Source organism: Aulonocara sp. 'chitande type north' Nkhata Bay, linkage group LG13 (genome assembly GCF_057382095.1).
Source record: "Aulonocara sp. 'chitande type north' Nkhata Bay isolate Kocher_YH1m ecotype deep benthic linkage group LG13, A_spYH_male_GT1.1, whole genome shotgun sequence".
Lineage (NCBI taxonomy): Eukaryota > Metazoa > Chordata > Actinopteri > Cichliformes > Cichlidae > Aulonocara > Aulonocara sp. 'chitande type north' Nkhata Bay.
In genome coordinates, this window is record NC_141356.1 from 22,235,934 (window position 1) to 22,258,836 (window position 22,903).

Genomic DNA, 22,903 nt, shown 5'->3' on the forward strand with positions numbered 1-22,903 from the left:
CCTGAGCCGAGTTCCTGAGTATGTCTTCAAGGCAACTGCTTCTAAAGTCTCTAAACTGCCAGCACTTTTGATCTGTAATGCCTCTTAATATATTATATATCCATGCTTTTAACATCTGCATCAGTAAAACAACACTTCTTAAACCACACACACACACACACTTTGGTTTCACTGCTCTGACCTCATTTTATAAGCCAAATATATCTTATACCTGTAAGTAGGCACACACTTTTTTTGAAAGCTACACTGGATTTATCTTATAAGACTTTACAGGAGTTCAATTTAAAAAAATCCTATTGATTAGTTTGATTTTGCAGGGTTCTGTCTCCTGCATAAATACTAAGACCATAAATAGCCACAAGTGTACTATTTTCTTCCACAAGTTGTTGTCAAGTTCTTAACAAAAAAAAGGTGCCAACTACTAATTGTTGACTCAAAATGATCCATTCTTAATGAGAACTATTGTGTCTTTTCAACATGTGTCATTAATCAGCCTGTCAGTTATGACCCTGCTCTTTGCCATCAATACTTGCGTGGAAGGTTTTAAGGATGGAGCAAGAATCAATGCCACGTCCCTCTCCATACCCTCACAATGCATAATACACATGGACCATCTCTTCCTCCACTCAGGCAACTTTTTACAAAAAGTTTAATATAAATCCATAAATTAGAAATGAAGACAAACAAAATGAAAAATGTCATCAGAGACTACACTAGTAAAATAAAGAAAGAAACAGTGACACAATTTAATAAAAAGGATTTGTATTGTTTGTATTGTCAAACTGCACTACTGCATAACATACACAATACAAGTCATTTCCTGACTGTACAACATGCCATTATGAGGTTTTTTTTTCTTCCTGATAGCGATAACAAAAATGATGACTATATATATGTACACAACTCTGTTACAAGTTATATCGATCACTTGTGTCGAGATAAACAGCACTGACAAAAAAACAACTATGGTCATTTTCGTCTAGGATCTAAAAACCTTGATTGAAAGAAACACAGTCAAACACAACATCAGTACTTTTCCCACTAGAATTTGGTGATAAATGCAATAAATTAAACAAGAGAACAATGAGAAAGTTCAAATGTCACTCTTGAAAATGTAGGAAGGGGTCCTCTTGGGGATGTGGAGATGCCACTGCGCGACTGAGCATGCCTGTCGATTGTATTTCCCATGAATGAAGAAATTTCATTACTCTGTCCATCCATCCATCCGTCCGTCCATCCATCCATCCATCCATCCATCCATCCATCCATCCATCCATCCTCTTCAGTACATCCCAGTGGTTTGCAGAAACACTCTCCCCTCTGAAACAATAAAAACGATAATGAATAAAATTTCAGCACAATAACATTTGTCAATTTCAGGGGAGACAAGCATTATTCTAACAGTAAAAGGCACGGTGCTGGATCCAATTCATTCACTAATTTCAATATCGAGAAGGTCCTATAGAGCCACAAGCAAAGATCATTAACAAAAGAACATTATTAAGGCTCAGTTGAAAGTGTTTTTCTGCCGCTGATCTCCATTTTTGGCGATAAAACTTCCTGGCACAAAGGAAGCACATCCTGCCCTGCTGTCTGACAGACAATTCCCCTTTAAATGATTTATTACTGGGTGTTAATTATGCAAATGATGTCCAAACAAACTCGTCATGAGGACAATTAAGACAGCCATTAATTAGTGGCCAGTTCTCTTCTTGCTTCACTGACATTCAATTAAAAATTGCTTTTGAACAAGCACGCTGTTTGGTATGGCGGTCTTGGCACAGCGCGGAGCAGAGGTGGGCTGAAACCATGCACTCTTTTGATGAGGCCGAGCTAGAGATCATGGCCATTTCTTTTTCTGTCTGTTTAAGATGTTACATGTGGGATTTTCTCATTAATCTATGAAGACAATAAAGGTGGCAAAATAAATATATTAAATGCCTGTCTCCATTAAACCGGCAACCTCAGAAAACTGTCTCATGCTTCATTTCATTTTGTTCAATTTCTCAGGAGTGGTCTCCCTGTGAAATCTTTGAAAACTCTTCCAGTAGACCGGTCAGTTAAGCATCAAAAGCAGTGAGTAGGTGAAATAAAGAAATCTCCTTCCCCAGCTTGGTCGATAGCTGCTAAATAAATTCCTGCCACTACGTATATGTATTTTTTGGGAACATTACGTCAGTTTTTAGCCATTAATATTAAATAAATTAGTCCCCACTTGTTTAAAGTTTTAAGTTTAGTGCATTTCTGTTTGCATTTCCTGTATTAATCACATTTAAGTTGTCTTTTGGTGGCAGAACATTACAGCAGTGACAGCTTTTGTGCAGGATTTTTTCCACAATTTTTTTAATCACAATGTGACGCCTGTTTTCACCTCTACATACTGAGAAAGCTGCCTTCGTTATCTGGACACTTGTACCTTGTACTGTTGCCTTAGTGTCCACCCTGCTGTCATCATGGTTGTTCCCATCCGAGTCCTGGGTCACAGGCTCTGTGTGGGGAGGGGCTGCTGATGATTGATGGCCTGTAGCTTGGCCATTAATTAATAAGGACACTTAATTAGAGGCTAATGAACAGTCAAGGCTACACTGTAGTGAAGGCTTGGGCAATATTAGATATGAAAAGAAGAATTACGAAGGATTTAGTCACTTAAATAAATTCTGAGTCAAAACCATTTCTGTACCTGTGTGTGTGTTGGCAGTGTGCAGGAGACTGTGCTCTGCCTGATCACGGAGTTTCACCTCCTCCTCCAGGGCCTCCTGTAGTCTCCTTTTACTCCTCTTTTCCTTCTTCAGGCGCTTCTGGATAAGAACTTAAAAAAGAAGAGGAAGAAAGGAACAAGCAGACGGCCAAGAGTGTGAAAGGATGTCAGAAAAGTTCAAACTTTGCAATCAAAATATTTAGGTGCTTTTTTTAATGCTTGACTTGCATGAAGTGTTGGATGCTTTCTGACCTTGGTGGATATTTGCAACAAAAGCTCTGATGGCACTTTGACCTTAGTAAGTGAGGTCAACATGCTATTAAAGTATAGCAAACTCTGCATTTGCTCAAAAACCCCTGCAACAGGTAAGCAACATCACGCGGCTCTTTCAGTTTTTGTGTTTTGTGGTCATTTTCCACCACAAGTTGCATGCTTCCCCACCTGGTGTGTCCTCATCAACCAAACTGTCCTTGATTGGAATTTTGTCTGACCGTGCCGTATACGACAGCTTTTGTAAACTTGCCAAACTTGATTTAGTTTGTAGCAGACTGCCAACTTTAGTCTAATTCACCTCTGCAGATGCCTTGAGGGGTAATATACAGTAGGGGTCCTCACTTCCTTATCTGATTTTCCCGATAATGGACGTCCTGTCAGCTTTACAAGTGGATTAGACCACTCTTGTTTAGCTGCACGGCCGATTTTGTCAGTGTTTCGACAGTAAAATCCACACCGTGCCAGAGTTAATAAATTCACGAGGGCCAAATGTAACACTCCAATCAACACTTGCCAACTAGAATAATTTCCAGAGACAAAATCTCGAGTTAGCACTGACATTTGTTTCTAACTCATCTGTATGTGGAGCAGCCTACCTCTGTTTTTCTGTTCCATGCTAAGCTGTCTCTCCAAGGTCTCTCTGAGCTCCCGCTCTCGGACCAGCTCCATCTTCAACTCTGTCCTCTCCAGCTGGTCCTGCTTCTCCTGCGCCCTGGCATTCTCTATGGCAACTCTCAGTAGACCCTGCTTGGAGACACACAGACACACAGCAACAGGTTACACCAACATTAAAAAAGTAAACCCTTTACCAGCTGAACCTTACTAATACAAATTGAAAAAGACGGTGTTTCTGAACATTTCATGTTAACATAAAAAGTCTCCTAATTGTAAAAGTATAACAATCACAATTAATCTTTTTTAGGGGCAAATCTTTGTCTGTCATCACATTCGGTTAGGATTACCGAGTGGGAAAAAATGCTGGTCTTTTAACTGCCATCACTTCAGGGTCAGATGGGTTATTTATTTTCTCCCTGTGAAAACCCAACCAGAGAGGGCTTTCATTGTGACTATACTATAACAAAGATGTATAATCTGAGAAGCAGGTCAGCACACGCCCATCTGAATTACTGCATATCCTAAATGTCTACTATTTACCATTTCAGGAAATCCCAAAGAGTGGCTCATCTCTCTTCCTATTCATCTTGGGGTATAATAATAACAATAAAGCCCGGCAGAGCCTCACCTGGATGTTCGTGAGCAGGGTCTCTATGGAGGACAAGCCTTCCGGGAAGATGAAGGGAGTGTGGTGAAGACCTGCTGGGAGCTTCTGTCCTGCCGGGTAAGAAACCCTCTCACAGCCCTCCCTGCTTGATGGGGGTTTCTGGTAGACTTGTCTATCACAGCTCTCCCTGGTCGTCTGAGCGGCCAAGGAGGTGTTATCTGGAGGCAAGAGAGACAGTTTGATGTCTAGTCTGTAAGGCTGATGCACATCTGACTGAATCAGTTTACCACAGTGAGCCCATGGCTTTCACCTTCACACAGACTCTTAAGGAATCACACACAGGGGTGCCATCACTTCATTATGTGAAGTAAGGATCAATAACAAAATTATTAGAGCAAGAAAAGTAAATTACTGACCGTGGTAAATACCACTTTGAGAAAACAAAGATAAGGCTATAAGTGTATGAGACTTTCAATTTACACATTTATATTTATCATGATAACTGGTACGTCATTTACTCTAATATATTCTTCATCCACTAAGAGACAATAGAGAGCTCTGGAAAAAGCTAGAAAGTGGATCTTGATAGTTGATAATTTTAAATACAAGTTGACAAAGCGTATTTCATATAGATTATAAAAGCAAAACACTTCAGCTGAAAGCCTCCTGCAAAGAAGGAGTGATTTAAATAATGTACACGTATAAAAATCGATTCGATTTTCTTGAGCTTCCAAATGTATTTTGTGGTCTAGGCACTGTTTGTTTTTTTGTTTTTTTAACATCTATTCTCCTTCCAAAAGTGCAAACCTTTGAAAAGTGGTATGCATATTTGACAATACTTACTGTGTTAGTAATTTGTCTTACAACTGTCTCTTTTATCAAGTGTGTGCTTCAATCCTATTAGTATAGTATATCTTGGTTAATGTTTGTTTAAAATCAGCAAAAAAGATCTTCATTCTTGCGACAATATGTAATCAAAGCACAGAAATTTCTAGCTTACTAATATAATTTACTTAATTTCTTGTAAACACATCAAGCCCAACAGCAAATAGGTGTTTACACTAATTACTGCGTGCAAGTTCGTGCACACATGCACAAACGTCCTGGTTTGGGGTTTTAAAAATGTGGTTACCCTTTATTAGATGGCAGTCTGCCTATTGATAATGCACCACAGCTTGACATCTCCCATAAAACCAGCTAAGAACCTGCATTATGGATGACCATCTGTTTGTAAACCTGAGAACTGCGTGTACCCTATTCGTGACAGAGAGGGAGATGAAGATTAGCCATTTCCTGCATGTTTTTTTTCCCCCTTGCATCAGGCAGTTGCTCAGTTTATGCGTCTACTGTCTTCAGAGCCGCCGAGGACGAAGACGTCCTGGGAGTTCGGCAGTTATTGGAGCAGAGACGAGTGTGAACGTGCGATGTGATATCTGGCAGTTTTCTCTGTCTGTGACAAATGACAGTGTTTTCTCCACTTAGCTGACCACAGCATCTTCTGCTCCAAATCCACCCACCTTCCCCACACTGCCTCGGCCTCACGTCTTGGCAACTGTCACATTCAAGGTGTTTCACAGATGAGAAGCAATACCCCCCCCCCCTCCCCTTTCTCCCGCTTTCTTGCTAAAAGCATTGCTCTGTAGAGAAAGGTAATTAGCAGGTGCTGGCGAGCTCAGCGGAGGGCATCCAACTACACTCCTGTGGCTCTCATACAGACGCACACACACACATATTCGAAGCTGCTGAAGTGCGCAGTCAGCAGCGTGGGCTCCCCAGGCTCCTTGGATGTGACTGATCCTTTATTGAGTTACAGTTTTACGCCTACTTTACCTCACACTCGCACACAGGTCTGGCATACACATACACACACAGACACAGCTGCCAGCTTGTTTGATCATTTACCCATCTCTCTAACCAAGGTCACTGTCTGTTTTTCTCTTTTCTCCCAACTTCTCCCCCCCCCCCCCCCACCCCGTCTCTCTTACTCTTCTCCCACCCGTCCCCAGGGCTAATGAACTTCACCACGTGAAGACTGCCAGTCAGCGGAAGAGGGAAAAAAGGGGGAGTGGGGGGAGCGGAAGAGAGAGACAGTGAGAGAATAAAATTTTGCTGATGTTTGGTTAATGGGAGTGAGGTGTCAGGGATGGCCTCTGATCTTTGCTGCATGGATACGTTGTTCAAAGACCAGTAAAACAGCACACACAGCCAAAAACGGACTCGCATACACACACTCGCAGATTATCATACAATGGATTGACAGAATGACAGCGCTGAAGTGCTCTTTGAAACTCTGCTCAATCCACGATAAAGCCTATCCTGTGATGTTCTAGGTCAAGCACAAAAGTTTGCAATCCAGTAAATGCACATGCGTTTCATTTGCATGCAGGAAAATCAATTGAAAATCAATCACATAAATGCAACGTGTGATGCATGGCGCTCACGTTGTTGGTGCCCTCGCTGCTTTGTCAATACTGTCAGACACCTGACAGCATCAGAAACCGTACCTGGGAGGCCTTTGTGATTTTTAGATTCAATTACTGAATAATGCGATTCCGTATTAGAATACATTTACATGCACGCACACACGTACAAACTCGCATACAAACAGTCTCTCTCTCTTTTTCTCTCGCAGTAGATTTCTGCTGACTGTTTGTCCTTGAGCAGTCCTCATTAAGCTAATGCAAACCTCCCTGACAGAGAGAACCAAACAACTGACGTTGCAGCGCCGTGGCAACGCAGGCCCTAACGACAGGGAGGCAGTCGTTATGCAGATGAGGTCCAGCTGAGAGCGCGGGAGGCCGCCTGGCTCGTTAGACCGCGGCCTAGCAAATGGCTCGCTAATGTAACACCGCTTCCTGGTCTAATGGAGTCCTGTTTTGCAGAATTATTTGTCTTTGCTCCCCGCAGGGAGCCTGGGGGCCACTGACAGCAAGAAGGAGAGAAAGTGGAGAGAATGCTCATTGACCTGTTACTGATATACTGATTTCTTTCTTGTTGAACCCTCTTTCTTTAAAAATAAATAATTAATGAGAAACTCTCAGATAGGTGACGGAGGTGTTTAAATTGCCTTTAAATAACAATGTGCTGTGGATGAAGGTGAACTGCAAGGAAACTGAATGCTTGCTGTTCTGCATTGACAGACCTGTTTCAAAGGCAATTCATCTGTCTGAGAAATAATCAGTAAGCATTATTAAATGACTAATGACTAACTATACAATATATTCTCAGAAAGCAGTTATAAATTGACCTTTGCAGTGAGGTCAACACACACTCTTTAAGATTTTGGAACTTCAAGCGCTGACTGTCTTACCTCTGTCAGAGTGGCTCCTCTTGTTCTCCTTGTTGTATTCCACTGAAGTCCCATCTGTATCTCTGCCCCCCTGCACCGAACCAGGAGAATGACCCAACACACTGTGACTTGACGACAGGCCGTCATGGAGCGGATCTGGAGAGAAAACATACAACGCAAAAAGGTTATTAACGGACTTATAGCTCCTGTTATAGCTAAGAAAATAAAATATAAATAATATATATATGTATGTATTTTTGAACAGATTGAACCTGCCACAATACTATGCGTACACAAGTGAGTACATACGTGTAGTTTCTGCAGTGCGTTCTGTGTGAGATGGTGAACTTGACACACTGCTGCTGTGATTGGACGACAGCTGAGCTTCCTCCAGTGAGGGAGACGGGGAGGGGCTGTCACGCATTCGCTCCTAAGAAGCACCAAAGTGGCACACAATTTCAACTGAAATTATGGATAATAAAAAGACACACAAAGCTCACAAAAATCAAACTTTACAAAAACGAGAATCCAGAAATCTACTTTCAGGTCTTTTAAGCCATCCTAACCAATCATCAAAACCATACTTAATAACATTATGAGATGAGACACTGGGAAAACTGTGAGTGATTTGTTAATTTGATGTGTTTTATGTGTCTCTTCAAACTAATTTATTTTAACAGGTTCAATTTCTTTAATTATACATAGCGGTTTATTTTTAAGCAAAGTCATCAACTTGGCGAAGAGGATTGCATTTTCTGTTGGTATGCAGCACATCTGAAAAATGCATAAATAGATATTGGATTGACCTGAAGCCAAGAAACGACTAATTATATTCTGGTAGCGATCCATAACTTGATTCCTAATTTTGCACGTAAAGGATAGAGAGATTGAATCATTTAGAAGATGTAGAGATGAGAACTAGTTCTTTGGATGTTAAACGTTGGGAGAAATTTGTTTTAGCAAATGTTTTGTTTTGAAACAACATTTCGATGTAAATCTTAAACTCTGATTTCTTCCCTGAGCATCACGCGGACTCAGGCGATTACTGGCTCGTGGTCAGATCCACCGGGCTGATGGGCCTCTGAGTTCACCTTAATGACGGAGGTGGGAGCCCTGGCAGGGGGGTTGGCGTGGAGATGCGCCACGTTGGCCATGCTGGCCAGCATGCTCTGTCGGTTCATCTGGCCCATCGCCATGGAAACGGAGGCTGGCGCCAGGCTGGCAGGGATCAGAGGATGTGACATCATCATGAAGGGCAACTGCTCAAGAACTGGAGTAGAAAAGAATAAAAAAAAGAAGGAGAACAAGATGGAGTAAGACAGTCAGTTGGTTTTCATAAGTCAGACCAGGCTGGCTCGTCATAAATGTGGGGCTTCTTTCGTTTTACCTTCAGCTGTGTTTGTTTTATTTTTTTTACCCATCACATCTTAAAAGGCTTTCCTCTGTTCGGCCCAATGTCATTTACTGAACTGAAAATGCACAGCATCTCTCATGACAAGAAATAAATCTGAAAACCAGCGTCATTCCTCTTTGTTGTATTACCTGGATGACTGCTCTGCTTCTAAATCACAACTTGAAAATGTGCGTGAAAAAAATGTCGAAAGGAAGAAAAGGCAACAGAGTAGAGGAAGACACGGCTGTTTCTCAAAGGCTTTGATGGCCTCGAGATTTTTTCTGAGCGCTAAGAAACCTACAAATTCAGCCCTGCTGGAGTCAAGGGAAAAACACATAACTTTTCTGTTAGCACCCCGGTGTTCTTTACCATAAATTAACACGTTTTCAGCAGTTGAAACTAAACTCCTATTATCTCGGCCAATCTGTCGTTCGCGCTCTTCTCTTTAAGACAAGCATCCACTATCTTTAAAGAAAATCCTTCCTCTCCACAGCACCCTAGTGGGTTGTTGCAGTCCTTCTATTCATGAAGCAAACAATCCTGTTGGGGGGGAGGGGTAGAAAATGACATAAATATTTATCATTTAATAAAAGGAAAAACAAAAACAAAAGAAACACAGGGAGGAAGTGGAACAAAAGAAGCTGATGGCAGTCCTGGTGCTGGGCCAGCAATGCACGCTGGGTAATTATAAACACAAAGGAAAAAATCTTGGACTCTATTCCGCACAATTGTCACAAATAATAGAACGAGTGCATGGAAACAAAAAAAAGGCTATCCAAAGAAGAGAGATGAAATAGAACAAATAAAGAGAGAAAAGGGAAGAAAGAAAAAGGGAGAGAATGAAAGAAGGGGAAAAGGCAAACTAAGAAATAAAGGGCGAGGCGTTGACTTTATGAGTTGGGCTCGCTGGACATATGTGCAGTGCTTTGTGCATTTGGCAGATTAGTCTCTCACTTGCCCAAAGCAGAAACCAATCCAAACAAAAGATCTTTCTGAATGGAGCTGAATAACCAGATGCTCCAACAATCAACTATGAGCCAACTCTAAATATTAAGCCTTGGTTTGAAACCAGCGCTCCACTTTTGTCACCCCCCTCAACCCCAACTCCAATCCCACCTGCCTCCATAAATTTCATTTTTCTATCCCTCATCCTAACTCTGTTTTATCCCCCCCTCTCCACTCTCTCTGCCCTCCCATCACTTTCTCTTATGTTTCATTAAAAACATCAAAAGTCAAAGTGCCTCTCTTATGTTTATCCAAACAAACCATTACTGTAAACACACAGTTACTGTAAATTTCCCAGAAGATCTTGTTAAATGCAGAAATGGCTGCTCCCTGCTCTTCCCCAGCCCATAAGGTGTCACACTCAGCATTTGTGAGTGTGTGCGTGTGTGTAATCTGAGATTGCCTTTGTAGTGGTTAAAGCTCTGGTAGGGGCCTATCCTTCCCATAAGGCAGTGGGTGGCGGTATGGAAAAAACACATTGTGCTTATGTGTGTATGTATGCCTGTGCTGTTTGTGTGTGTGTGTGTGAGAGAGTGTGTGTGTTTCCACTTGACTCTATCATTAACAGTGATTAAGCTTTACAGGTTTATAATGGCTGGTGGTAACCATGCCATCTAACTGTGCACAGATGCAGGCAGTTGTAAGTGAGTGTATGCAATGGTAAACAATGCTTAATGTTGGGATTGTTTACAGACACAAGCACCGTACACACAAAGCAAAAAAAAAAGAAAAAGGTAATAATGGGTTTAAACATACAGTGATTTAACTGTAAGGACATTTTTTAGGACATTTCTGTCCTAAAGCCTTGTGCTGTGCTCCACATGTTAAGTGTGTGTGTGTTTGTGTGTCTGGCTGATAGCATATTCCACACAGACCTCCATAAGCCCAGTCATCTGTCTAAACACACTGATGTCGCTTTAACCTGTCGATAACAGTGTGTGAGTGTGTGTGTGTGTGTGTGTGTGTGTGTGTGGGGGGGGGGGGGGGGGGGGGGGGGGGGTTGTGTGTGTGTGCTTGTGCCCGTCCCGCCATCGATTGTCCAGCGTTTGTCGTTTGCATTCAGGATAGTGAATTAGAGAGAAGACTATTGATTTGGCTTCAGCCTCTCATCTTATTCATCTCTCTATCATCCCCGTGTGCTTACTACCGTGCACCGATGCTCCAGATCTGCTGGCTGCTCTCCCTCGCTGCAAAGCCAGGGATGGGCACTGTGAAGGGAGCGGGTTTTTCTAACATATGACTAAAATAGGAGAATATCTGAACATGTAATGAGCAGCCAACAGGGATTCGATTAAAAAAAAATGAGAAGGTGATTCTTTGCTTTCCAGGGGCAAACTGTAAATGAGAGCACACTCCTTTGTCAGCTCTGAAAGGCAAGACTTTTTCCAGAAAAATCCTGATTTAATTTCTCTCCTTATGGCAAACAAGTGTGACTAACAAAGCTGGTCTGAGTCGACACTCTCTCATTGGGATGACTAATAAGTACTAATGACTTGCCGGCAATGTTTTGAGGCCACAGAGCAGATGACCAACTGCGTTTTTCAGGAAATGATTCCTGAATCTTATTGAGTACCACAAATATGCAAACTAATCCAAGCTGGAGAAAATTCAGCCTTATAGTCAATTATTACAAGCTGGGAAAAAACACCACAGAAGCAGTAATTTATATAGATGTGTTTATATATTTGTTTGGATTACCTCACCCAGATATCCTTTTTTGCATTTCATCTCAAGATCTTGCTGCTGTTGTTTGTTTTTCTACTAACTGTCTCTCAAAGGAAACATACAGGCTGCAGAGGTGATGTCACATCCTGGTTTTAATCAGCCTGGTTCATAAACACAGCTGCTCAAGTTGTATTGACTTGGCATCACAGATGTGTTCAACAGTGTTATGCGGGTCGTGATTAACATAACACTCACACACTCACATATGCACGTACCAAAAAAAAAGGATGAGACTCACCCAGTCCGGGGTTGTGGTCGCCGTTTTCTCCGTTTCGCCCGCCATGTTGTTGGTTGCTGTGGTAACCGGCCATCGCCTCCAGTTTGATCTTTTTGGCCAGGGCAGAGAGATCTAAGAGAGAGAGAGACAGAGACAGATGCAGAGATGAAGAAAAAGAGGGAAAGAAAGAAAGAAAAAGAATCAATAAGAGCCAGATCAATGGCCCCCGGTGGAGGATTAGAGCAGTAGGTAGGCAGGAGGTTGTCATAGGAGGACAGGGGCCAGACATTCATTCTGACTGCACCGCTGCACTGGCCATTTAGTCTGCCAGGGAATCAGCAGTGATAGGAACAAGCCAAGACATTCATCTCTCCCACACAGGGATATCACATCCCACAGCACAGAGCACAGGATAACACTCAGCAGCGGCAGCAGCAGCTCCACCTTTCATCCAGAGAGAACTTCGTTATCGGTACGAATTAGACGCACAAGGCAAAAAGTGAAGATACTTTCTAATGGGGGTTGTGCACTTTTGGATAATGTGTAATAGAGAGTGAGAAAATGCGAGCCATGTTTTAATTTGTGCGTTGAACCCCAGAAGGTAGTTTGACCCTCAGATCACCCTGTAAAATAGAAAATTAAATATGTCTTGTGCTAACACAGTCAAACACGTTGAATTATTAAAGTTCAGACAAACCACACAACTGTGCAAACACGGCAGAGGAAACACAAACAGACCGTAAGTCTTAATTTCCTGGTCTTCAATACGTCTAAACATTTGCAACAAACTGAACTGCTGAGTGGTTTTCTACGCTCCCATCAGACGGCGGGTGTCTGAGGTGAACAGCTGAAGACGTCGACAGCCACAACAAAATCGTTCCTTTTTCTTCTCTTCTCGTCTCCTCTTCTTCTCTCTCCTGCCCTCTCCCCTTCTCTCCTCCCATCCCCTCTCCTTACGTTACCTTTTCAAATGTCAGCATCACAGCGGGACATAAGCCACTGTGCTGCATGTGTGTGTGCGCGAGTACACGAGGGCGAGAAAAAGAGACTAAGGAGGATCACATCAAAGATTTTCCCCTGCCTTTTACGCTCAAATGTCCTCCCTCTCTCTGTCTCCTTCTCCCCTCTCATGTGGCCAGTTCTAATCAGTAGCACTGACATTGCCGCCGTGCCCTCTCCTTTGGTGGAAAAAGACTCTTTTTTCCCACTGAGAAAGATGCTCTTGAACGCTCGCGCAGACACAACGCACACACACACGCGCGCAAATACACATACACACTCAAGCACCTTTGAACAGTGAGAGGAAGCGGAGGCTAATAGAAAATGGCTTCTTTTGAGGCGGGGAATGAAAAGATCAGGTTGCAGTGAAGAGCACAAAGCCAAGGGCAACTTTGAGAGCGGTGAGGTGCCAACAATTACTTTTCTCCCTTTCTCTTTGCAACACACACACACACACAAACACACACAGACTACAAAAGGGACTCAAACACAAAACCGTGACTAAAACAAGCAGCGCCATGGCCTTTAGCAGACTGCTCATCGAAAGTCAGAATATAAATGTAACATGCAGCTTCAGATTGTAAAAGTTTAAGTGCCAGATGTGCAAACACTTCAAATTGATCATAAATTCTAACTCATACTGAAAAGCACAAATAACGATTTAAAGTCTCCTTTACACAATAAGAACTTAAAGGTTTACAGTACCAAGCTAAACACATCCTCACTTCAATTATAAAATGAATTTCAAAGAGGTTTCAGAGCTTTTAGAGATTATGATTCTAACCCAGTTCAACAGAGGGCTTAACAGGGAACGCTGTACTTATAATTCAAGAAAAAAAGACCAAGCTTGCAAGTTATGAGTTGTTTCTCATATGTCAGCAGTGCGTATGCTAATTTTATTAATCAACACAGCGGTCACCTCCCCGAACCCCACCTCCTCATACTATTGATGAGGGGTAAAATGTGCCATCACGGGGGTCTGCTTGGAAAAGCGGTGAAACCCGCCCCATTCTGCATAAGCAACCTGTTCTTTTTTTTTTTTTTAAACTGATGGGGTAACTCAGCTGGCTGCCAGATCACTGCTTTCACTCTGAAAGCTGAAGCAAGAACAGTTTTTGAACTTTGCTAACCGCTACTCTTGTCTGAAGCAACAACGTGTCACTAGGAGGGATTTGTCTGGTGAACCCTGACATCAGAAAAAATTGTGTAAAGGGGTGATTACACAGGCTTTCTCCTTTACTTCTTGAATATGGAATACAATCACAGATGTTTCCATTATTAAACTTTAATATTAGTTTTGTTTACTTAAATGTTAATGTCTTTATAAGTAACAGCTATACTAAAGTAATTTTCTCACCATATTAAATAGTTAATCTTGAAATACATGAAACTATGTGAACAAACCTTAAAAAAGCTGATTATAGATATTATTTGCATTAAAATCAAATTAATATATATACATTAAATAAAATATTATTTTGATAAGTGCATTTTCATCTATTCAAATTTTTTCCCCACATTTAAACATTGCACTGCAACTTCATACGTGTCAGTAATTACATTTTTTTCACTTTTTTAAATTAATAAATGTGCCTTCCTTTCTATTTCTGTTCTATTTCTGTTCCTGAAAGACCAGGTGGTTGGACCAACTGTTCATTCGTCTTTATTGACGATTATTTGACTGCACTACATATGTACTCCTCCTCTGATTGTCCTGCTTAAACAAATCATCTTTTTTCTACGTGCAGCAGCTTTTTTACATCAATATGCCGACTAAGGGCACACATCGGGATCGTTTGTGAGTCGCTTACTGTAGACAAAAAATTATTGAGAAAACACAAAATACCAGAACCTGAAAATATTGATTATTAAACTATCACAGCCAGTTAAACAAGGTGAAAGTCAAAATTTAATAAGAAATTTATTGTGATATGTGTAAAACAAAACTTGCTTCTTTCCTATACTCTTTTAAGAACATGCCCTGCACTACACATGATGCCATACTGGTAATTTAAGACACACACTGTCATAATAGTTTACTGTGCTCATGCACTGTTGTGATATTGTTTCTTCAGAAAATATGCTCGATTTATGTGTTTGTGTGTGTGTGTGTAGGTCTGGGTGGTCACCTGCAGGAGGTATAATCCCAGCATGCATCAGACCACTGTGAGACAGCATGTGGTGAGTCCCGCCCTCTGTCGCACTCTGCAGCCTCTTGGGCGGTCGTCCAGGCCTTGAACTGCAGGCGGAAAACACAAGCATGCATTAATAATTAGGCAGTTTAATACTTTACCCACTTAGTCACTTTTTCATGCCGAGACTGAGATGGGTGGCCCGGTTAAAGAAAGTGTCCTTCAGCCTGTAAACCTCTGATCCTGCTGAAGTGTCAACAAGCAAAACACTGAAACCCGACCGGTTCCAGGAAGGCTGCTGTACAGCAAATCTGACCTCCCTGTGGATACGAGCAAGCAAAAAACGAGTTTCCCTATGGCATCAATAAAGCACCTCATTACTGTTCAGCTTACTCATTCATTTGTTTGCTTATTAAATGTGTTTGCTCGCCTCCTCTTTCCTTCAATCCTTCCTTCATTCAGTCCTCTTTCCCCGCCGTGCCACAATTTTTCCTCAATAAACACTGACTACAAGCAGATTCACATGGATTCTTGTCTTGTGTGCGCGGGTGTGCGGTTTGATTGAGCCGGGCATGCTCAATCAATCTTAGAGGAAGTATGTGAAAAGCTGTCAGGCATCACTTTGGCTCTGACTAAACGGTGTGAATGTCCTGACAGGGGAAATGACACGGGCCACATCAGGCTTAATGACAACCAGCGTACCTCATCTCCTTTCATAGCAACCTGACATAACATGAGTCTGTGGGCAAGTGCGAGACAGAGCGAGGGGAACAAGAGGAGATGAAGACGGAGTGACCGAGCGCTGAAGAAACAGAGAGAACAGTTGAAAAGTTGATGCAAGACAAGGAGTGTAAAGCGAGAGGAAAAGGTGAATAAAAGGGAGAGTTTGAAATTGTAAGAAAAGGTGGGAAAGAGTAAAAAAAAAAAAAGGGGGGGGGGGGGAGAGAGATAGACTAGCAGCAGCAGCTTCCTAGCGTGGGGTGTCTTTGAGCAGATTTTAATTAGAATCTAATCCAGCCGTCATTAAGGCCCCATAAACGAAGCTGTCAGTCAGGAGATTAATGGCGCCTCATTTGCATATTGCATATAATTCATCAATTACACAGCAGAAAGGACCAATCCCCTGTTGACACACCCACTGGCTGAGAAGGGGGGAGACTGAGAGAGACAAAAAGACAGAGAGAAAGATTGTGTAGTCACTAACTGTGGGAGAAAAACAGGTAGATTGTGAGTGTGTGTGTGGGCGTGCGTGTGCGTGCACATCGGAATGTGAGTGTGTGCATGTGCGGGGTCGTGTATGGGTTTGTGTGAGTGCGCGCGCGTGTGTATGAAGTGTTCAAAGGTTAATTTGATGAGCCGATGAGCTCCACAGTTCCTGCCCTCGGTTTTAATGAGTTGTTATTATTGTCTCTTATTATGGGCCCAGACCGACTGGGATGTGACAGCTGACATCAGATATCTCACACTATCACACACACACACGCAGACAGTGAGACGCACACAAGCATGCAGACACACTCAGGTAGATTCGCATACCCACGCACACGACATGAAAGACATACAGCAGGGATGTGTGAGTGGGATAAAGTTGTAAGTATGTGTTTTGTGTGCGTGTGCGCATGCACGTGTGTTTGTGTGGGAGTATGTGCAGTTTTTGTGAAGGTGGGGGGCGCATTCAAATGACAAACAATATTCTTTTGCAGTCCTTATAGAGCAGCATACTGGGCTTAACAAAAGCAGGAAATGTATTTTTAGGTCTCAGGTTTGAAGGTAAAGTAACAGTTCCACCGCAACTGATGTTGAAACACCTTAAATGAATACACACACAGACACACATGCACACAGACACACACACAAACAGATGCACGCAAACACACACAAACGCAGTAGTGAACATCAGTGGGGGGAAATAAAATACACAGAGACCAAAAGACCGTGGTTGGTTTTTACTGCAGCCGCTTCCCTTTCCCTTACAACTGTTTATTTGCGCACACTAATTAATGGCCTCTGCGTGTCTGCGCTGATGGGTGGGTGTGTTTTGTATGTGTGTGTGTGTGTGTGTGTGTGTGTGTGTGCGCCTTTGTATATGTTGCATTTTAGGGGGCATAAAGAACTCAAACCTAATTTTGTGTTTAGTCTGCAAGTGCGTTGATACATCAAAGTGACCCAAGGAGGGAGGTCTATGTGTGTGTTGTGCATGCAAGTGTGTTTGTGTGTGTGTACATGGTGTGTGTGTGTGTGTGTGTGTTTGTGTGTGTGGTTGGAGAGCACCGGTTCCCTGAGGTAGGATTAATGAAAAAGCCTTTCATGGAAAAGTCATCAAGCTGAGGGGATGGAATGAGAGAGAGGAGGGGGGAGAGAGAAAACAGTTCATTGTGTGTGTGTGTGTGTGTGTGTGTGTGTGTGTGTGTGTGTGTGTGTGTGTGTGAGTGTGTGTGTGTGCAGAGGAGGGGGTGTATGGCTTATGACCTCTTTGTCTCAAACTTTAATTAAAATCTCACCCAGACGTCCTCCCTCATGCCAACGCTCTGGCCACACATGCACACACACACACACACACACACACACACACACACACACACACACACTCACACACACAGTTTTTTTTAAATAAAGGTGCTCTGTACATTGAGTTCTGCCCTCCAAGCTTAGTGTGTGTGTGTTACCTGAAACATGAAACGCCAAACATGGCAGCTGGAGCTTAGTGCAGGTGGAACAGAAACAAAACACAACAAAGATGACAGATCTCTATCCTTGCTAACACACACACACACACACACACACACACACACACACACACACACACACACACACACACACACACACACACACACACACACACACACACACAGGGGAAAGAGAAAAGTAATGAAAGAAGAGGAAGTGTTACAGTCAAAACAGTGGAACAGTGGAACAGCTACTAGCTTGGAGGGACTGAGGTGGTGATAGGTAGCAGCTGTGTGTGTGTGTGTGTGTTTATATGAATGTGTGGGGAGAGAGAGCGAGGGAAAAAAAAATAAGAGAACTTGCTCAAACAAGATTTTGTTTTGAATATATTAGAGGCGCTTTACAGCTCCCATGCTCCCATCCTTTCAATCTGTGTTTATCACATGGGTTTGTATTCGCCGTCACGGTCCGGTTTGATAAATCATAATGTCGCTGCTGTACGCAGGAAGACTTATGTTGGTGGTTACAGAAGGCAGGGAAAGATTGATGTTGTGATCTTCCTCTCAAATCGAGGGCTGAAAAAGCTTTCTGCGCCATTGTTATTAGGAAAGCCTGCGTGATGATGTCATGAAAGAAGCAGGCAGGACAACACACACACACAGACAGACGTGCGCACGCACACACACAGTGGGGCTCGACTTTGAGGACGTTTGATCATGGCAAAAAAATCTGATCTCCTAAACTGATACCGCTTCACATTCCTGTCCCGCATTCCAGGGTCAAAGCTGTGTCAAGACTGAGTGTGTCTGTGCGTTTGAAAAGTATGTGTACTCCATTAAAACCTGTCACAGTGGAAGACATGGAGGCCCTCTCTATCTCATCGTGCTCGTCTCTATAAAACATCAAAAGAGCGATGAGGTTAAAGTTGAGCTAACCGCCCCAGCCTAACACAGACACTCGAACATACATGGGCATACACACAGCCCTCCGCCCCTTCATCCTAACACTGCTGACTTTGACAGTGAGTTATGGCATGGCAGTGGGGCTCAGCTCTGAGAAGTCCACCTTCCCATGCACACACACACACACACACACACACACACAAAAAAAAACACTGGCTCGACACTGCCAAGTCGAGAAACACAAAGAGGGTGCTTTTGTTGTACTCTACATACCACTGTGTCTCATTCATCATTCGTCGTTTGATTTAAGTTCGAGTAACATTAACACCTGCTTCATATATTTGACTCTGCTTTTGTTGACGCCCCTGCTGCATGAGCTGCAAAGAAAAGCGTGTGAATGCCAGCTGAAAATTACCCAAAAAAAGGATTTCTGTTTCCACCCAAATATATTTGTGGTAAATGGAATTTTGCTCACGCTATTAGAAAAAAAAGGGGCCTCTTTCAGCAGTATCTCCCAAGAAAATGTGACCTTGGTACTGTGGTTCATCAAAAATAACACACTATCAGCAGTTTTAATAGGGACAATTTCTTTGGAAGAAATTAGGTCCTCTGAAAACTGCTATCTGTCCAGTTGTTATCTGTAACATGGACTTTTTTCTGGAAAAATTGCCATTAAGTTTTGTTTTTTTTTAAATGTCATTTTCCAATCCTTTGCACAATTACTTTTACCTCATTTTACAGGGTTGGAGGCAAGAATCTTAATGCAAATATGAGGGCAAACAAACCTATCTGCATGGTCCAAATCAGTTGCCAAGTTAAAAAAAAATGCATATATAGAAATAATATAAAAATGCATTATAAGTTGCAAACCTTAAATACAATTACTTATAAATATATATCCTGTGTTACTATTCAAGTGTGTTGTTATTAACGTAATCAGTTTGCCATGTTACACTACTTTTATGTAACATTCAGGAGGGTAGGCATATATGGACACTGCATAATGAATACTTATAGGGCATCTGTAAACTATATGCACACACACACTTTGACCTGAGCGAGCTATTTGATGTGTGTTACTAACAGAGAATGAAACTGTTCCTTTGTCAGGGAGAAAGAAAAGGATGGAGGATCAGGTTGCCTCCTACACGCCATGTTCTCACTGTGGAACTAATGTCATTTAGCAGCAAAGCCAGCAAACACACAGGCGTGACCATGTGAGTTCTGTGTGTGCGTGTTAACAGAGAGTGTGTTTGTGTGTCACCTATGCATGAATTATAACTAGGCTTTGAGTGAGGGTGAAGTCGGCCCTTCTTCATGGTTTGATGAGTCAGTGGTCAGTGTGTGTGTGTGTGTGTGTGCACAGCAGGAGTTAACAGTGAGACAAAGAGGAGAAGGAAAGACAACGGTAAACAGAGGACACTGCTTCAAAAAACCACTTCATTTTAATCTAAAAAAAAAGGACCAATGAATAAACAAACGGCCCAAAGAATAACTAGCAGGATGAAAGCCATGTAAAGCATTCTGTTAGTCATGTTAAACTATCAGACAAGGCTGCTATTTTTTTCAAGCCTGTCTCACTGTAGTGAACTGGAAAATAATAAGTGATGGCTGTCTTAATCAGTAACAGGAACCTCAGTCAGCCTTGACGTGGTCGGAAAGCTGCATCATCAAAATCTCTGAGATGTTCTTGAAACTTTTCGCTTTGGTCAGAAATCTTTAAACAAAAGCCATCGTGAGTTTCACTTTTTACCTGCTATTGTATGTCGATCCGTCCACGCTGGGGATTACTTAGAAACTTCTAATGCAGGTGGAGCTGATACTAATGGCTACCGCAGCACACTTGAAGCCTTCAGACAAAGAATCACAGAAGTCGTTTGAAGATTTCAGACGAGTGATGTTTTAAGATCTCATTAAGTAAAGGCTGTTTGAGTGTTGTGTGGATAATTAGAGACGGCAGAGGATGTGTATTTTTCGGGGGTTGTATAACATCGTTCCCATTAACACCAGACATAGAAGAAATCCCCAAGCAGCCAGAAGATGCATCTGGATTTTGTCTTGGTTGGAGGGCCGCAAATGCTTAAGTGCAGGTGTTAATCCACGCATGTAAAGCTGGAAGCTGATTCTCACAATAGTATGTTTCTTTTTGGAGTTTTTTTTCTGGGCTTGCTCAACAAGTCAAAGCTTGTCTTAAATCCCACACTTTGACTTAAAAACCAAAAACGGCTTAAAGATGAAATAAAATGAGGGCATATCAAAACACTGGAATGATCTTACCTACAAACAGCAAATCTAAAGAACTGGGGGGAAAAAAGTAATTTAAACATTGCAGAATCGGTATTTTGGCATTTATCAGCGCACATCTAGATGCATTCTCCATCTCCATTTAATGGCAGGTGTAAATTGGATCATTCATGCTCCAAGGAGCTAGGATTAACCATCAAACAATATAAATTCCCCAAACTAAGACTAATCCACACTGCTCTGGATTCAAACTCATGCTGTTATGAGCATGTGGTCTGCACAACAGCAGACTGAGGCACCAGGAAACCACAAATCCCAGCCAATTTAGCCCCTTTATCCAAACATATCTGCTGCACACTGGATTGATGACCCATGTAGCTGGTCACCATCAGAGTTCTGCAAAACAGGCTAATTTACATAATCGCATCATAAATACCGAGAATTCATTTAATCATCTCCTCTGTTCTGATGCTCAGGGCTAAAGAGTGTTGATATGATAAGACAGCAAGTTATTAAGAAGGGAGAGAGAGAGAGAGGGATGGAGCGAGGGAGGCAAAGAGAAGGAGGGAGAGAGTAAAGGGATCAGTGAGTGAGTGAGTGAGCTTGTTCTGATTTAAGCTGCCGCTTGGGGCCAAATGAAAATTAATTAATTTCTGTGAAGAATCAATTTCTCAGAATGACAGTGTCACATTCAATGTGTGCAAGTGTGAGTGTGTCAGAGAGAAAGGGAAGTAGTGCGTGCGTGCATGTCAGCGCCAGAGATCAGACTCCCAGATAACATGAGAAACTTTTAAGAGTGTTTTTCTCATAAGGATTACTAAAATTCATTATCGCCAACACCATAATCACCATCACAGTGTTTATCATCCATAAAAATGGTAATTAGTAACAGCCCCAGCAGCAGCAGTGCTGTGGCAAATGAGAAGGGGTTAACTGGACCCAAGTCAGTTATTATCAAATCAAACACGAACTCCAATAAAAGCTAAAATAAATAAATAAACATATGGAAAATGTATTTTTCCTCATGCAGCAGCTTTAAGGAAACTGAGTTTGCTTTTAAATTAGTGGAATCATTTGTAGGCAAGTTCTGAAACATAACAGACACACTGTGTAGAGATACCCTATTAGATATAAAATAACACAAGGTCATTAGTAATAATGGAGTTTATATTATTATGTAGATTTTTGTGATCCTTTTCATGACCTGCTGACTGTTTGATCCCCAAATTTGATATATTTGTAGCTATCTGCTAACCCCACCTGCTGCACTCCCCCTCCCTCAATAATGAGCTGGGTAACCCTCCATCACACTGCCACCCTCCCCACCTTCCCTTCGCTCTCCTCTCCCCGGACCCCTGCCTCACCTTGCATTGGTACAGTCGTTGTAAAGCGTCTCAAAGTCCTGCCTGGAGATAAGTTTGCACCGGTTCACCCCGGGCTGGATGGCCCCGAGCCCCCGAAGAACCCGGACCTGCTCCACGTTGCACACCACCGGGGTAATGTCCAGCCGTTTCAGCTTGGTGTAAACGGTGTGTAGCCCGCCGACCAGGTGTTTGAGAAACACATCGAAAGCCTGAGGCAAACAGATGAGCTCCTTGTCTTTCACCGTGAACGACGCCAGTTTGGCACCTTTCACCTCCACCAGTTTGCACTCGTTGTTCTGCGGCGTGCTCTCTACGGGCGACGCAGTGGCGTACACGGGCTTAGCGCTGCTGGACACCGGAGCTCCTCCGCTCTTTAACGGGGTCCCGTTCGGCAGTAAGAGGTCCGCCCTGAACTGGTGAAGCAGCGCCGGGTGCGCCACCGGAGGAGCCGGGGAGGAAGCGGCGGAGGTGGCCGCAGGTGGCGGAGAGTTTGTGGCCGGAGACACGGAACTTGGCGCCGGGTGGTGCCCGAGTGGAGCTGCGGGCAGCAGAGCCGGAGGCGCAGGAGTTGCCATAGTGGTCATGACCAAGAACTGGAGAATAAGTAAACTTCAAAGTCAACTATTTAAGAAAGTAACTTGGCCGAACACACGCATACACTTTGGAGAGTGTGAACTGCGCATGGAGCGTGCCGAAGAGGAGAGAGGGGGATGAAAGAAGAGTAGACGGGGTCCGTGTGTGGAAAAACAGATCACATACTTGAATCAGAATGA

At 42.7% G+C, this 22,903-nt stretch overlaps 1 protein-coding gene and 1 long non-coding RNA gene across 4 annotated transcripts; one reads left to right on the forward strand and one right to left on the reverse strand.

Annotated features, from left to right (window-relative positions):
- Positions 1 to 710: 710 nt before the first annotated feature.
- dachc (dachshund c) lies at positions 711 to 22,884 on the reverse strand. Of its 3 annotated transcripts, none has more exons than XM_086259209.1 (11): positions 22,131 to 22,884; positions 14,951 to 15,060; positions 11,844 to 11,954; positions 8,574 to 8,752; positions 7,792 to 7,912; positions 7,504 to 7,638; positions 4,215 to 4,411; positions 3,568 to 3,715; positions 2,681 to 2,809; positions 2,417 to 2,527; positions 711 to 1,320 (listed from the first exon to the last, which is right to left on the reverse strand). In XM_086259209.1, exons 1-11 carry the CDS (start codon positions 22,712 to 22,714, stop codon positions 1,283 to 1,285), a joined length of 1,863 nt encoding a protein of 620 aa, XP_086115335.1. In that variant the 5' UTR covers positions 22,715 to 22,884; the 3' UTR covers positions 711 to 1,282. The 3 variants fall into 3 exon arrangements, with proteins under 3 accessions (XP_086115335.1, XP_086115336.1, XP_086115334.1); XM_086259210.1 differs by having other exon boundaries at positions 2,417 to 2,488; positions 3,568 to 3,718; XM_086259208.1 differs by having other exon boundaries at positions 3,568 to 3,718.
- Positions 7,278 to 9,046, forward strand: LOC147316050 (uncharacterized). Its single transcript, XR_015124441.1, has 3 exons — positions 7,278 to 7,666; positions 7,748 to 7,779; positions 8,505 to 9,046. It is a non-coding gene; the product is annotated as an uncharacterized LOC147316050 (long non-coding RNA).
- Positions 22,885 to 22,903: the final 19 nt, after the last annotated feature.

Coding starts and splice junctions, on each gene's coding strand:
- dachc (XM_086259208.1), bottom strand. CDS start 22,714: ATGACCACTATGGCAACTCCTGCGCCTCCGGCTCTGCTGCCCGCAGCT. Junction 7,913..8,573: donor CTCCCACCTCCGTCATTAAG/GTGAACTCAGAG, acceptor GGTGCTTCTTAG/GAGCGAATGCGTGACAGCCC. Junction 1,321..2,416: donor CACTAAGGCAACAGTACAAG/GTACAAGTGTCC, acceptor TTATTGTTTCAG/AGGGGAGAGTGTTTCTGCAA.